The sequence below is a fragment of the Heliangelus exortis genome, chromosome 4 (genome assembly GCF_036169615.1).
Source record: "Heliangelus exortis chromosome 4, bHelExo1.hap1, whole genome shotgun sequence".
NCBI lineage: Eukaryota > Metazoa > Chordata > Aves > Apodiformes > Trochilidae > Heliangelus > Heliangelus exortis.
In genome coordinates, this window is record NC_092425.1 from 41951081 (window position 1) to 41967086 (window position 16006).

The window sequence follows — 16006 nt, forward strand, 5'->3', positions numbered from 1 at the left end:
GATTTCCTGTAGGCTTATTTTCCATACTCATCCCACCTTCTCACGTGTAATGAATATGCACATATATGTATATGTCCATGTGTTTAATTTAGAAATCTGTTTCATTTTTCCAATATTTAAGTACTTCATTTCACTCATTCTGTTTTTTTTTTCCTTTTTCTTTTTTTATGTTAAATCATCTATTCTATTGCAGATGCTCTTCTCCATGTCTTGATCATGACAACAGCAGGTGAACCTCTGCATAATTTCTTTCTTTACTACATTGCTCTTCTCACCCACCCTATTTATCCTCCTCTCTTACCTCATTTCAGGATGCTTTAGTGGTCTGACAGTGCATGTTATCTAAGAGAAAAAGGGATCTAGCTAGCAGTAACAGTTACAGGTGGCCCTAATTCTTCTTGTACAGTATGTCCACTTTCTCCCATCTGTGGTGTCCACTGTAAAAAAAAAGAATACAGGACACAGTCAGTCCACTGCAAAAAAACCTGAACAAAGCTCCTTACACAGTCCTAGATAGCCTTAACCATTGATGTAATTAACAGTACATTTTCTTTGTTGGTGGGATGCTTTAATATTGGAAGAAGGAAGGAGAAAAAAAAACAACTGACAAGTAATTCAAGACACCACTGTAGATAGGTTTAGGTTCAACTTTTGTGTTACAGAATGGGCTCCTTATCTCACTTGTCTATAAAAATATTGCAGAGCCACTCCCTACACCCTGTTTTCCAAATTGTGCCACCATGCTGCAACCAGCAGTCACAGTACAGACCCAGAATTCAATTTTTTCACATCATGTGCAGTTTTTGTGTGACCTGGGTTAGTGAGTGGGTGAATCAGTGGCTCACTGCATCCTGCACAGAACACCTGAAGTGGTGCCTTCCCAAAAGAGATGATCTTCACTTGGCAAACACTGTTTATTGGCACAGTACATCTTCATCTCCTTTGACATAACCATAGAAAGGTGAAAATCATCTTAAATACTCATCTCTGCCAAATTATTAAATGGCTAAATAGAAACTAAGGTTAAAACCATCTTTTTTAGGTAGTGTCCTTCAGTCTTTCTGTAGCTGACTAATGCAGTGAAGAGAATGTTACCACAAGTTAACACTCGAGTGGTTTCCTGTGCAGGATCATGTTTTTTGTCCTCCTGGAGTGTGCCTTGTTTCTGTGTGGCATAATCACAGCCTGATGGAAAGCACAGTGAGGTAGCTGAATGATTTGCTGTTGACTTCAGCAGGAGTTGGATCAAGGCCTTCTTTCTTTAATTTCAGACATTCTACCAATTTTCCTTCTCCAGCTGAACACTTTACACTGCCTGAAGCACCCTGATTATTTCTGCTTCTTTCTTCACACTGCGACTAACACTGAATGCTGCTATCTCCTTGTTTCCCACTGCCTTTTAGAACTTAAGATCATGCACACAAGAAAAGCTCTGAAGTGTCTCTACAATGGATGTGCTCCAGTTTGAGCTTTTTATTGTTTCCTGCTACCTGATGTGAGCATGTGTGCCTGCCTGCCTAGTTTGAAAGAACAGTCCTACCTGAGCTGGCTGTGTGAAAGTGATTGATTTCACCTCTTCTGGTTTTGAGTGTTTCAAAAGCTGTTGCCTGTTCTAAACAGACCCTTCCTGGTGCCAGGGTTGCATGGCTCTCCAAATGATTCTGCAGAATGAGAAGTGTGTTTGAGTGCCAACCTGCTTGCATTGGCAGCCACCTGAAACTCTGCCTCTCCAGCACAGCTATTCACAAAGCAGTGATTCTTCACAAATCACACAATAGGCATCTCCTTGCACACCCCCCCAGTGCTGACACGTCCACTTCTGGTTTTATTTGTTCATCCTGCTGTTATCTTTCAAATGAGTATATAGAACCAAGGAGATACATAATAAATCCAAGTTAATTCCATATGACTAAAATCAAGCAAAGGGAGTACCTCAGGCTCAGATCTGAAACACAAACATCTCATGAAAATACACCACAACTTTTGGTCCTTGCAAGGTGGATAAACCCAATGTATATATTGTCTGTTTTCTCAGAGTGGAGCCACTAGAAAACCCAGTGCTGTTTGCTCTGCTCTCTGAAAGATTTAGGGGCCTTCTGTGTATGTCCTGAACCAGAAGGATGCTGTAGCCAGTGGTTTTTGATATATTTTTCATGTAGAAAGTATACAGTTTTTAATTGCTCTAAAATTAAAGAGATTTAAATGTCCTCTCTAATTTATGATTAAGTGCTGCTAAATTAGAGAATGTTGCTTGATCTAACTGCTAACCATGGGTTTAACAGCAGCATGTAGAGACTCCCCTGCAGTCTAGAATGTATTCTTGGAAAATAATTGCTTTATTTAAAAAAAAATAAATCCTGATTTCTTCTCCTTTCTCTTTGAAAGAGAAAAGGCAATGACTTCCCCAAAACTAATGTTTCATTGATTTGCCCATTATGTTGGACTTCCACCTGGCTAAATCTCAGCAAAGCTCAGTATTGACCCAGTTTGCAAGGCTGCCAGGGTCACGTGTTTGTGTGGCAAATCATTTCTAACTGAACCTTTAAAACTCACAGAAAATGAATCACAGAATCACAGAGTGATTTGGGTTGAGATTTACTCAAAGGCTTAGTACTGAGAAATGTTGTCTTATTGTTGCCCTGGTCAGTCTTGACACAGAAATTTTGACTTTTTTGCTTTAGCCCATAATCTGCTTTGGGTTTGAATCATCCCTTAATTGAAATTTTATGTTCTGGCCATGGGTTGCCAAGGTAAAGTGAAATCAGTGCTAAAGAAGGATGCTTCCCCTCTTTGTAGTCATGTAGGAAGTACACTGAAAACATTTTCTGAAATAGACCCGTGCTGATGAAAAGTCCATGTAATTTTCACACCTTGCTTGAGCAAGCAGGTCACTTAGTTTGGCCACCTTTGTTTTGGCTCACAAGAATGTTTTCCCACTTACTGGCTGTCCAAGAGTGTTCTCCTGTTTATATTGTTTTCCTCCTCCTCAGTTTTACCTGATATCTTCTTACCATTTTTTTTTTGTTTTCCTCTTGAGCTCTTCACAGTCAGTTGTGTTTCTCTTTAATGAGCTCCTTTTCATTCTCTGCACATAGAGGGTTGGTGGTGCTTGTAGTACTTCTGCAATTGCAACACAGAGTAAGCTCTGAGTTTCCTGCTTGGCCACAAATCCTTTTTTTTTTCCTCTCAGTACAATCTCTTCCTATCTCAACCTCATCACTTAACATCTGGAAAAAGAAACATTAGAGAGAGAAAAAATAATTTACATTCCGTGTTTCCTTCATATTAGTTGTACACATTTTTCACTTTGCTAAATGCAGATTTCAGGAAGTATGTTGTATGTCATGCCTTAATTTTGTGTGAATTATTTTTATATTGATATACAAAGTCCTTCAAAAAAAGGATATACAAAGTCCTTCAAAGCTTTCCCACTCCTGAAACAGTAATGTTACCATCTGGATGCCCTAATACATAGCAAATAGGCACAAAAAGAGGCTGCTCTGCTTCAGAAGATCACGTGAAATGTGCTGATTTGGGGGAAAAAAAAAAAAAAAAAAAGTTAAAAAAAAATCGGATTAAATAAGTGGGTGAGAAAGTAAACATGGCCAAAGGTTGGGGAATAAACAGGGTGGTATGGTGAGAAAAAATGTATTCTGACATTATATGTCAGCTCTACAAACCCTGGAGCACTGTGCTACCCTTTCAGATTTTTATGCCTCTGCTCTGGAGCTGAAGAATTTCCTTTTGCACTGTATTCATGCAAGTTTTCCAAAATTTGTTTTCTGGAAATTTCCTAGTAGTATATAGCTGGCTGCTCCATATTTAGGGTGATGATTGGCACTACTCATTCTATGCCCTCCTCACACTATTCTGGGTTTGCTGCCCAGCACCTGGTGAAGGAATTGCTGTTGCTTTGGTGGTTTCAGACTCATCCAGAAGTCACAGAACTCTTCAGGAATTCCCCCCTGATTTAGTGATATGGCACAAATCTGGGTTTTGGTGTTATTCTCTGATGCACATTCCTGCTTGCCAAATTGAATCTTCCTATTTAGTAAATACATGAGATCTTTATGATAGAAATAGCTGGTTTTGCAGTGAATAATAATAATAATAATAATAATAATAATAATAATAATAATAATAATAATAATAATAATAATAATAATAATAATATCCTACTGGTTTTATCCTAACCATTGTTAAATTTGTGCCCACCTTCCAATGATGCTTATGTTTGCCTATTTTTCCACTCTTTGGAGCAATAGTTGGTTTCAGTGACTGATGGACCTTGTGCTAGATTCACTGCCAGACCTTGTTGTGACCCAGCAGGCACATTCAGAAGGGGGAATGTCAGATTTGGACCCTTACCTTTTGTATGTATTTTTCTAGCAGTTAACAGTGGGTGTGGCACTGGTGAGACACTGGGGAGATGAGCTGAGGGGGACATAAGGCAGCAGAAATATTTCAGTGATGGGAGAGCAGAAGGTGATGCTGTTGGTAAAGTGTACAATTTTGAGTGTTCCATCAGTAATGAAATTAACTGAAAGCTGAAAGTTACATTCACAGCAGCTTACACAATGAAAAATGTGAATGCTAATTTAATTCAGGAAGCACACTCATTACCTTCTGGTAATTGTGGGGTAGTATTTCTCTTGCTCATAGTTTTAGAATCAAAATGTGAAGCTCTTCTTGGGGCACTGGGTGTCATTACCTACCTCTATAATATAACAGAGGAACCTCTATTATAACAGAGACTGGGACCCATTTTCTGAAACATTCAGAACCACTTTGAATAACACAACTTCATGCAGTTACAGGAAAATTGCAATGCAAGCCATAGGACACTCCTGTAGCAGCTGAGTGTTTAGTATCTCTTAAGCTCTTCTTTCACCTGTGATTTAAAATGTATGAAGTCTGTTATTTTCTCAAGGAAACTCCCATTTATTCTAAATGAATCCCCGGAGAATCGAAGCTGTAAAATGTTTTCATTCTCTCTTTTTCCCCCTTGTTAAAACCACAGAAACACCAACCTCTAAGGAATGAGCTAATGGTTGTACTACCCAGACTTTTACACTAAACAAAACCTAGAGGTATCTGAATGGCAGTAGAATAGGAGACTGCATGTGTGAGAAGGACTGACATCCGTGGTGCATGGTGTGCTGCTGACTGGCGCTTGTGGCTCCCTCTCCATCCTCCATTCTGGTCTGATCTGCACGGTGTGTTGGGTGTTGTGTTCTTACAGCATGTGGAGTTCACTTGTGGCTGTGTGGACAAGGAGTGGACGCAGTGTTTGTTGCACAGAACGGTCAAGGGGGCAGTGGAAAACCCCCTGTATTTGTTACTCATGTTAGAAGGGCTTTTCTCTATTGCAGGTCCTTCTGTAGCATCTCTGCAGCTCCCCACGTGCTGAGTCTATTATTCTAGCAGTAGGCCTGATGCTGTTCTGTTTCATATACTCTTATTTTCACTTCCAGCAACCTGACATTCCCATCCCACAACAGGCATGATCCTAAGTCATAAACCAGTAAAAAAAAAAAAAAAAAAAAAAACCAAACAAAACCATAAACTTGAAATAGTTCAACACCTTTCCCAAGAATGTCCCCAGTCTTTGTAACAGATCTGTCAAAAGCTACCTGTTAACCTCTTAACTCTAAGAAGTTCCACATTAAAGAAATTCCTTGAAATGTTTTTCTCCCTTTTAAAGAAAAATAAATAAATGAGATAATCTACTGTATGCTAGAAGATGGCTCCCTACAGATGGCTTTCTGCATCTCTTAAATTTTATACTGGGATGTTTTATTGCTGTGCAAAGACAGACAGAAAACCAAAAATCCATAAAGAGACCTCTTACACAGTGACTGTAGCAGTTGTCATCTCACCAAAATTCAAAATTAGTCTTCAAACAGTAAATACATGTTGGGGGTTTTATATAAATAGGTGCTATCTCCCCTGATTTATTACAAATCATAGCCATGCACTCTAGAATGAAATTTGATTTTTTTTTTTTTAAACCCAAACCCATTATTTGGTTTGAAATCGTAGTTTCTCAGATAACCAGAAAATGATAACCTAAAAAAAGCCCCAACAATCAGAATTGGCTTTATATAGAGCCTTAAATAATTTTCTTCAATATGATATATTTGCTGGTAAAGTATTTTTAAAGTGCCAGCTTTACAGTACAGATGCCTGCAGGTACAGAGCAGTGAGATCTGCACTGAAACAGGAACACAAAAGTGCTCCCAAGCAGCCACTGCTGGTAACTGTACCAACAGCAGCACTGTGAAATAAGGCTTTCTGTTAGGAGCTTTTAGATAGAAGTTGTCAGTTTAATGAATAAATTTTGGCATGATTTGGTGCTTCCCATGGGAGAAAAGCTTTTTCTGATTTCCCATCCTGAGAGGGAGCTGTGTTACAGACCTAGCCTGTCCCCTGTGTGGAACACAACCAAAGGGACCCCGTGATGCTTTGTATCTCATTTCCCCTCTCCTCCCACCCCCTAATTTTTCAGCTTCCTGGTCAGTTTCATGGTGGATGCTCGTGGGGGTGCCATGAGAGGCTGCAGACACAACGGGCTACGGATCATCATTCCCCCACGGAAGTGCACGGCTCCCACGCGGGTCACTTGCCGGCTGGTGAAACGCCACAGATTGGCCACCATGCCCCCCATGGTGGAGGGTGAAGGGCTGGCCAGCCGCCTGATTGAAGTTGGACCTTCTGGTGCTCAGTTTCTTGGGTAAGGGGTGCCGTGTGGCCCACGTAAAAACCTCCAGTTTATTTCCATCTGGTTGCAAATGGCACTGAAATGGTTCCTTTTTCACACCCCCCCCCCCCCCAAGGCTCAACTCGGAAAATGATATTTGTACTACACAGTAACAGACTGGTCAGGTGACATCCAAATCAAAGCTTTTATGCCTTTTCCTTTGAATACAGATATTTTAAAACACTGGTGCTGAGGTTAATGTGCTTCCTTGGATAGAATTATTACTCAGTGTTGTGATATTACAGTGGGCACAGACCCCTCTGCAGCCAGAAAAGGCAGCTCATGCTAAATCATCTGCACAGAAGGCATGGATAGCACAGCACTGATCTACAGCTCAGATGTAAAGCCTGCTACATGCACAACACAAGGCAGAGCTGCCTAATTTAGAGACTTGTGTTGTGTTATCAGTGATTTGGACTATCAGGGAAGCACAGTGCCTTTGATTTTTCTGGGGTTGCACTTGCTAAATTAAGCAATAGGACAACCCTGGCAGGTTTTGGCCTTTTCTTTTGTCCTATGCTGCAAAAACCCTGTAGAAAGATCAGAACTGTGTCTGCTGCTGAGCTTGTCTTAGCAATTTTCAGCTGAAAGCAGCAGTTATCCACACTATTTTTAATATGTTTTACCAACTGTTCTCCCTATCAACTGTGGCATCCAAAAGTGGATGATTGAAGGAAACCCTTATATTACAATAAATAGCTTTTTGTAAAAAAAAACCAACAAAAAACCATCAGTAGTTTAAATCTATTTCAAAGTAAATTAGTTACTTTAAAGTCCTCTTATGTCAGGCTGTGATCAGAACCATGACCTTTGGTAGTGCTTTTTCTAAAAGGTTGAGTTTAGGGAGAGAGAAAAAAGCTGATAGGTAGTTTTTCCCTGCCCACTGGTTTTATGTGGAGTGTGAGAGGAGAACATGCCCAGACATGGTTTGGCTGCTTCACTGTTGCTTTTATCTGGGTAAAAAACAAGAGCATTTCTGAAATGCTGGAAATGTGATGCTAAGAGCCAGCCAACCATTCCTCCTGAGAGCCCAATGGTCTGACTGAGGGGACTGAGTCCTTCTTCCTCACTAAGTGTGCAGATGACACCAGGCTGGGTGGGAATGTTGATCTGCTCCAGGGAAGGAAGGCTCTGCAGAGGGATCTGGACAGGCTGGAACAATGGGCTGAGGTCAATCGTATGAGATTCAAGCAGGCCAAGTGCCAGGTCCTGTATTTGGGTCAGAACAACTCCATGCAATGCTGCAGGCTCAGGGAAGAGTGGCTGAAAAGATGCCCAGTGAAAAAGGACCTGGGGGGTTGGTTGTTGGCCAGCTGAGCATGGGCCAGCAGTGTGCCCAGGTGGCCAAGGAGGCCAACAGCATCCTGGGCTGCAGCAGAAAGTGTGGCCAGCAGCACAGGGGTGATCCTGCCCCTGTGCTCAGTTCTGGGCCCCTCTCTCTGAGAAAAACCTGGAGTTGCTGCAGTGTGTCCAGGGAAGGGCAGCAAAGCTTGTGAAGGGGCCCCAGCACAAGGCTTATGAGCAGTGGCTGAGGGAATTGGGATTATTATTTAGGCTGGAAGAGACTGAGAGAGGTTCTCACTCTGTAACTATCTGAAAGAAGGCTGTAGTGAGGTGGGTGTTGGCCTCTTCTCCCAGGTAACCAGTGACAGGATGAGAGGAAATGGACTCAAGTTATGCCAGGGGAGGTTTAGGTTGTAAATCAGGAAAAAATTCTTTACTGAAGGAGTGGTGAAGCATTGGAACAGGCTGCCCAGGAAAGTGGTGGAGTCACCATCCCTGGAGGGGTTCAAAGAACATGTAGACATGGTTCAGTTGGAGTGGTGACGTTGGGTTGATGGTTGGGTTTGATCTTAGAGGTCTTTTCCAGCCTCAATGATTCTATGATAGGATACCTCTTAATATCACAAGTAACAGCAGACAAGCAGGCTAATCAGATGCTTTGTACCTCTTATTCTTTTCACATCTTGGTCACTTTTAAAAAGAATCTAAAAGAAATCTAAAGAGCGGAAGAAATATTGTGCTGTCACCTTCAGTCTCCCATTACCTTTGTCACACAAACTGACCTAAGTATGTCTCCCATTTTCTTTTTAGTGGCTCCTCTATCTAATGAGAATGTCTCACCTGAAAGACCAGGATATAGCACAGTTTTATTAAATTTCAGATCTTTCTGCCCTTCCTGCAAGTGTTTTTTTCTAGGGGTTGTACTGGCAGTAAAGTAAAAAAATAACTGTACTGTTTGCAGAGATGGATTCTAATGTCCAAGTCCTGTTCCCACTGCCAAACCACCCATCATCTTTCCATAAACAAGAAAAGATCCTAAATGAACAAAACCTATTTTTCTGTGAACAAAACCAATTTTGCTGATTTTGATCATCAAATTGTCATCACTAGGATGGAACCTTATTCAGTGTACAGCCTAATTCCACTCTGTGGACCAGACAGTGGCACTGGCGTTCTGGCACAAAAAATACATAAAGTTTATTTATGTTCTTTCTTTCACTGCTGCTTTGGATGTACTCAGTAAACTTCATCTGCCTACGGCTCCTCCCCCACTTAATGAGGGAGAAAGCTTGGTCAGCCGAATCCTTCAGCTGGGGCCTCCTGGAACCAAATTCCTTGGGTAGGAGAGACTTGAAACAAATTGATGGATGCTGACCTCCCCATTCTTCTCCTCCTTCTGCAATATGATTTTTTTATGTCATTATGCCCATGATATTGTCCCTTTCTATCATTTGAGATTTTGTATACCTAACCCTTAGTGGACCATTTTTCAACCCTCGTGGTATGTGGTTTTTGTTTTGGTGGTATGTTTGTATCTTTTTCTTAAAGTACTGTGGCCTTCATTTTTGTTTTGGCATGAAATCTTCCTAGTTATGTGCTTGATGTCTGTAGCAAAGCAACCTGGATTGGGACAAACAAAAGGAATCTACTGTAAAATTTAAGATGTGACGTTTTGTTTTTTTTTTTGTATCAAGGACTGATTAATCCCTCAGTTATATGTTGGATGCCACCAGTATAATAGAACACCTGACATTTACTATGCACATGGTAACCTGTGTGAGTCCTCTAATCAGAAAAGCTTATATACAAATATATTTATATTTTCTCTCTTATTTCTAAGAGTATGGATGTAGATGTATATGTAAATATAGATATATTATATGTACACATATGTGTTGTATATGTGTGTGTATATGTATATGTGGATACTGATACATATATTCATGTCTGCTTGTAAGGCAACAGGCAAATTCTTATCTCCTATACTGAAGTAGAAACCCAGATGATCTCCTCAGACCTCCTTTATGTCTCCCAGAGTGTAAATCAGGAATAAATTCATTGGAATATACAGAATTACGATGAAGTAAAATTGGCACAGGACACAACTGCCCACTGATTGCAATGAAATTATTCTGATTTGCACTGGTATAAGAGAGATCAGAATTTGTTCCACTACTCATGTACGTTACAGTAGATTCTCTTTGAAATGAAGTTGCACAGGTTAACCCAGACAGTAGTGACACCTAAAACGAGCATGACTTTTTTTTACAAATTTGCAAAACAATTACCAAATTTCTCACTGAGCACTCTTATCCTACCAAATCTCATTCACACTGTGGAAAGAGGTGAATGCACTTTTTAATCTCTACTTTGGCACTTACTGGGTCCCTGTAAAAACGTAGTCTGTGTTAGTGACCTCCTAGCTTAGGATCATGCTAAAGCATTGCAGCAAAATAGGTAGAATTCCAGGTCACTTTGTAGCAGACTGAATAGAGTTGCTGTTAATCCTGTCTCTTCCTCTCTCCCGTGTGCATTTAATGGGCTGTGTTGCTGTGCCAGGCCTGTGATTGTGGAGATTCCCCATTTTGCTGCTCTGCGGGGCAAAGAGAGAGAGCTGGTGATCCTGCGCAGTGAGAATGGGGACAGCTGGAAGGAGCACTTCTGTGAATACACTGAGGATGAACTGAATGAAATCTTGAATGGGATGGATGAAGGTACACACTGGGACTTTCTTTTTACCCCCCTCAGCTCCTGGATTGCTTCTGTGATTGGGGTTTTATCACTGATCCTATTTAGCATCTTGTGTTTGGTCTGCCCCGAGGATTTGTGACACTGTGTTCCTCAGATGCTTCATTGGAGCCACACTGGTCATGTTCTCAGTCAGGAAATGGCAGAAGCACAGGGTACTTGTGGTTACTTTCCCTGCATGGTCTGCTGACACAGTGAGACAAAACAAAATCTGCCATCACAAAGTTGGGAAGAATAGATGCTTGACTTACGTCTTCTACTTCCTGGTTTCATCGTTTTAAATAAAAAGCTGCCATAGCAAACATAATTCCAAAACAAGGCAATTATCATACTCATCCTTTCCCAGCAGATACATGTGTGGGAGGAACTGTCAGTCATGGGCACTCTTGCTTTCTGAGAGAACAGAATGGCCTTGGGCTGTCTAGGATCTGCAGAATTTGATATTGATTTTTATGGCTTTTTTTTTTTTCTCTTTAATAAAAATAAATGCACCAGCTCATACCCTTAAAGCTGGACTCACACTTTGATACTTTTTTTGATTTGGACTTTAGTTTCCTTGATGCTGCTCCAGGCAGCAGTGGAAATGCAAGGCAGAAAGGGGCTTGGACTAATCCCTTTGCTTGCCTGCTGATTTGGGAGATGTTCCCAGTCTGTTCTGAGTTTGCAGTCTGCAGTTCCCTTCAGTTAGCTGTGCAGTCTGTCTGTCTCTTCCTTTCTTGATTTCTCTATTTTAGCTGAACCTAAAATACCAGGGTATGTCTCCTTTTCCCTTTTAGTTTCTAGACAAATACTTCTGTAGGTTGCAGCTAAACTGCGAGAAGATAGAATGCATTTTGAATTCCACTCTATTGTTTTCCCACCAAATTCCTGCCTTCTGACCAGTTTTTATTTTTTTTTCCTCAGTCCTTGACAGCCCAGAGGAGCTGGAGAAGAAGCGCATCTGCCGCATCATCACCCGAGATTTCCCCCAGTACTTTGCAGTGGTGTCCCGGATCAAGCAGGACAGCAACCTCATCGGGCCAGAGGGAGGTGTGCTGAGCAGCACTGTGGTGTCCCAGGTGCAGGCAGTCTTCCCAGAAGGGGCTCTAACCAAACGAATTCGTGTTGGCCTCCAGGTACATTGAAATTTTTTCTTGGTTTGGGTTTTTTTGGAGTTTTTTTTTTCAGTGTAAAATTGCCTTCTTTGGAGAACCAGCGTAGTCGGCTTCTCGTGGTGTTTGTTGAAGATGTCCCTGCCCATGCAGGGGGGTTGGGACTAGATCTGTAAGGTCCCTTCCAACCCAAACAATGCTATGATGCTATGTTGTTGTCTAGAATGCTTATAGTACCAGAAAAAAACTAAAAAGAAAATAATCCACGCAAAAGTCAAAGCTAATTGGAAACCTTTGCATATTCCTCTTGATTCAGATTGCAAAAGTCAAAGCTAGTGGGAAAAATTTGCATATTCCTATTAATTCAGATTGCATGATTCTGGGAAAAGCCCCCAGCTTTGGTGATGCTAATGATGATATTAGTGTAGGCCATGGAACAGTTTCTTAAGTATTTCTTATGAAAGGCATCAGAGAAGCCCAAAGTGCTGTAATGACTCAGTCAAATGTACAGATTCTTTGTGTGAAGTAAACAAGCTTAAGAGTTCACTACTAAAAGAGAGGGAAGTCTTTCCCCTACCTCTGTCAGCTCCTCCTGCTGTGTGCATCCACAACTCAGCTTGGCCTGCAGACTGCTTGTGCAGAACCCCTCTGGACAGCTGGATATCTTACTGAAATAGCTCAGTGCTTGTTCTAAGAAAAAAAAAAAAGAGACAAGTGAATTAAATCATCATAGAACCACAGACTGTCAGGTTGGAAGAGACCTCAAGGATCCCCTGCTCCAACCCTTCTGATATTATTATTTATCTGAGATCTCTCAGCACCCCATGAGCTGAGACTTCAAACTTTCCAAAGTGGGGAATCCACCCCTTCCCCTGGGTAGTGGATTATGCTGAAATTGTTGCTGTAAAGGATCTGACAAGCACTGAGAAAAGGGATAGGAAGAGGAGGAATGCTTTGGAAAATTGGAAGAGGTCTCTTCTCACAGGCAGGCAGTCTGCAGGTTCTACTGGGAAATTGTGCTCTTTAGTGTAAGAACTGAAGGGTTTTGTGGCAATCTATAGATCCAGCTCTTTACATACTCATGAAGCTCTTTTCAAGTAACTATTCCCTTACTTGTCTTTTGCTTTGGAAAGGCTCAACCTATGCATACTGAACTTATAAAGAAGATTTTAGGCAACAAGGCTACCTTCAGTCCTATAGTCACACTGGAGCCCAGGAGGAGGAAGTTCCATAAACCCATCACGATGACAATTCCTGTCCCCAAGGCCTCCAGTGATGGGATCATGAATGGTTATGGAGGGGACACACCCACTTTAAGGTTACTGTGCAGCATAACAGGTAGGATGATGCCAATACTGGAGCTTTTTATCTGTGTCTTAAAATCCTCAGTCATCCTGGGCTGGATGTGTTAAACTGGTTCTACACATGGAAAGCTTGGTGAAAACCTGACTGGGATGGGAGGCTGTCAAACTATTTCCCAGCAATTACTTTATAGCAGAAATAACATTTGTTGTTTGGACTAACAAAAGATGTCTAATGCAATAATAAACTATAGGTTTGGGGATTTTTTGCAACTTTCTTGCAGTTTATTTCATGGGAACCAATGTACTTTTGCCTAGAAGAGTCAGTCTGCTCCAGCCACAATGCTGCAGCGTGCTTCAGAGGACAAACATTGGAGTTAAATACTTTATACTTGCTACAGCTCCAAAGTGATGAGCACCTCAGTCACAGCTAAGAGGCAGAAATTAGCTGCATGCATTTATTCTGTTTAGAAGTTTGCATCTTTCCTAATTTTCAAACTGATTGCAATCACAAACCCAATGTAAGATGCATGACACACCAAGATGTGCCAGTGAGTCATGCCAGAGAATGGGTGTTTTCACAGTTTCTTGATACAAAGGTGTTAGGTAGCTGCTGAAATACCAGAAGCAACATCTGGCCAAAAAAGAGGTATTTGCATTTTCAAGAGAGTGAAACAGTTTTTGTTGGAATAGAGGAGAGTATTCTCCTTTATAAAAAAGAATTTGAGTAAGTTTCTTGGAGGAACAATGAATCTGCAAGGATCCTCCAGAAACCTTGAGAAGGAAAACTGGTTCCAAGGATGCTTCACCAAAAGGAGAAAGGAATCATTTCCTGGGAACTCTTATTCCTTTCTTGGTTTAGGGTTTGCATAAAGATTGTGCTGTGTGGTCAGATGGATGGCTAACAGGTCAGCTGTATGTGAGGTGAGGGACACCTCATATGAATATGTGTCTATATTCTGACTTAGTCCTGATGAGGCAGTTTTTAGTTTGTATGTTTTTTTACAAATGTTGCTAACTACAGATAGAAATAAACACTTTGTTCCTGCATTCTGTAAGCTCAGTGTGATTTGAAGGTAACTGGAAACCAACTGGCCACTCTTCACCAGAAGGTGAAGCAGGGACATATATTGAGCTGGAAAAGCCAGCTGCAGGGTGACAGATTGTGCCCACGTTTTCAGCTCCATGGGCCAAATAGGAAGCTGGCAACATCCCTGGCAAAGAGGGCTGAGCCCCTTAGCAGAGAGCTGGGAATGCAGCAGGCTGTCCTACTGCATGCTGGGGACCTGCCAGCTCTGCCAGGGAGCTTGTCAGGCACAGATTGTTTCCATTTTCATTGATTTTCATAGCAATCTGCAAAGGGGATTTCTTTGTTGTGTCCATACAGACCTGAGAAGTAGATTATAGAAATCATAAATTCTAGTTGTCATTATTAGGGTCATTATTATCACTTCCCAAGTGCAACAGTATAGGTTTAACTGCACTGTGGTCCAATTTTACCCCACATATGTGAATAATCTAGAACAAACAAAAGTAACCTCTAAAAAATTACATCACTCCCCCCAGATTCTAACCTCTTCTAACATTTCTGGAGCTGTGCACACTTGAAAAGCACTTTGTTTTCTCAGGGGAAATCTGCACAATCCTACAAGTTAGTGGAATAATGTGGATTTAAGGAGGAGGCATGTCTGGGATTATTACTGCTTTCATAGAGATTGAGAACATCAAATATTTCTTAGAAGCCAGAAAGCTGCAGATTTGCTTAGTTTTAATTTTTATTTTTTTTTTTTTTTTAATCTCTGCCATCTCAGGAGGAACCACCCCAGCCCAATGGGAAGACATCACTGGAACAACACCACTGACATTTGTTAATGAATGTGTTTCCTTCACAACAAATGTGTCTGCCAGGTACCTACACAACAAAACATGTTTTACAGTGTTACTTGCAAATTCATGTGCTTTTTCAACAAATATTTCCTTTAAGGTATTTTAGTTTCTATAGTAATCAGATACAGGTACTTTCTGCTGTGAACCAGAAGCCCCCAAGCCTCCTAGCCCAGACAAATGATGTAGAAGAGCTCTAAAGCAGCTGCAGAAAAAAAATTCATCTTCTTGTCAGTTTTATCTTGCCCATTAGGCCTGTGCAGTCAGCACCTGCCATGATCCCAGAAACAAATTAATGACATTCTCATTTTTTCTGAAATTGTTCAGTTTTCAGGTAGTTAATAAAAATCTGATGTGAATACTTCTTGTCTCCCAGATGCAGAAATATGCAAATTTCCAGGGAAACAGAAAACTCCTGTTTGGGCAGCTCATTACACATTTTATAAAAGAGGTTGCTTTCAGAATATCCAGCAAGTGAGAAATCAAGTAAAAAGGCCTGTAGGTGCACCAGACTGGGATCTGGAAGAATCTCTTCCAACCATCTGTTCTCCTGATGAGATTCAGCTGCTGTGTTTCTGAGAAGTTTTATATTAAAACCCCCATATATATATATATGTATGTATGTAATTCAGTTTGCATACCACCCATGATTTATACCACAGAAATGCTCAAAAATCTCTTCTGTCCCAGGAGATGCAGTCTGTGGCCTGGAAAGTATTAAATTTAGGGTATATAGTTGAGAAAACAGTAAAAAAAATCTTGGATAACTTGCCTATGAAAATCAATTCATTTCCTTCAGTGCAAATATTCAGCATCCAAGGCAGTTGTTACTGTTAAATTAGGTTTGTTATTAAGTGAAATAATTGTTTAAATGAGTTCAGCTCTTGCCAGCCAATATAAATTTAATATTAAGAGAAATAGAGTATTCTATACTTTCT

At 40.9% G+C, this 16006-nt stretch overlaps 1 protein-coding gene and 1 long non-coding RNA gene across 51 annotated transcripts in view; one reads left to right on the forward strand and one right to left on the reverse strand.

Moving 5' to 3' along the window:
- Window positions 1–16006, forward strand: part of ANK2 (ankyrin 2) — a 301049-nt gene that overhangs the window by 255312 nt on the left and 29731 nt on the right. For 26 of the 50 annotated variants that reach the window (XM_071744070.1, XM_071744078.1, XM_071744086.1 and 23 more), the window contains 7 exons: window positions 194–229; window positions 6509–6733; window positions 9285–9383; window positions 10604–10758; window positions 11696–11907; window positions 13017–13221; window positions 14996–15092. In XM_071744070.1, the coding sequence (XP_071600171.1) occupies window positions 194–229; window positions 6509–6733; window positions 9285–9383; window positions 10604–10758; window positions 11696–11907; window positions 13017–13221; window positions 14996–15092 (1029 nt within the window). The remainder of the gene's footprint in view (window positions 1–193; window positions 230–6508; window positions 6734–9284; window positions 9384–10603; window positions 10759–11695; window positions 11908–13016; window positions 13222–14995; window positions 15093–16006) is intronic. The other 24 variants (XM_071744083.1, XM_071744113.1, XM_071744105.1 and 21 more) reach the window with 3 other exon arrangements.
- LOC139796229 (uncharacterized) overlaps window positions 2988–16006 on the reverse strand; it is a 45695-nt gene continuing 32676 nt past the window's right edge. Inside the window, exons 3-4 of the long non-coding RNA XR_011725898.1 lie at window positions 12461–12573; window positions 2988–3227 (exon numbers count right to left, since the gene is read on the reverse strand). This is a non-coding gene — a long non-coding RNA (uncharacterized lncRNA). The remainder of the gene's footprint in view (window positions 3228–12460; window positions 12574–16006) is intronic.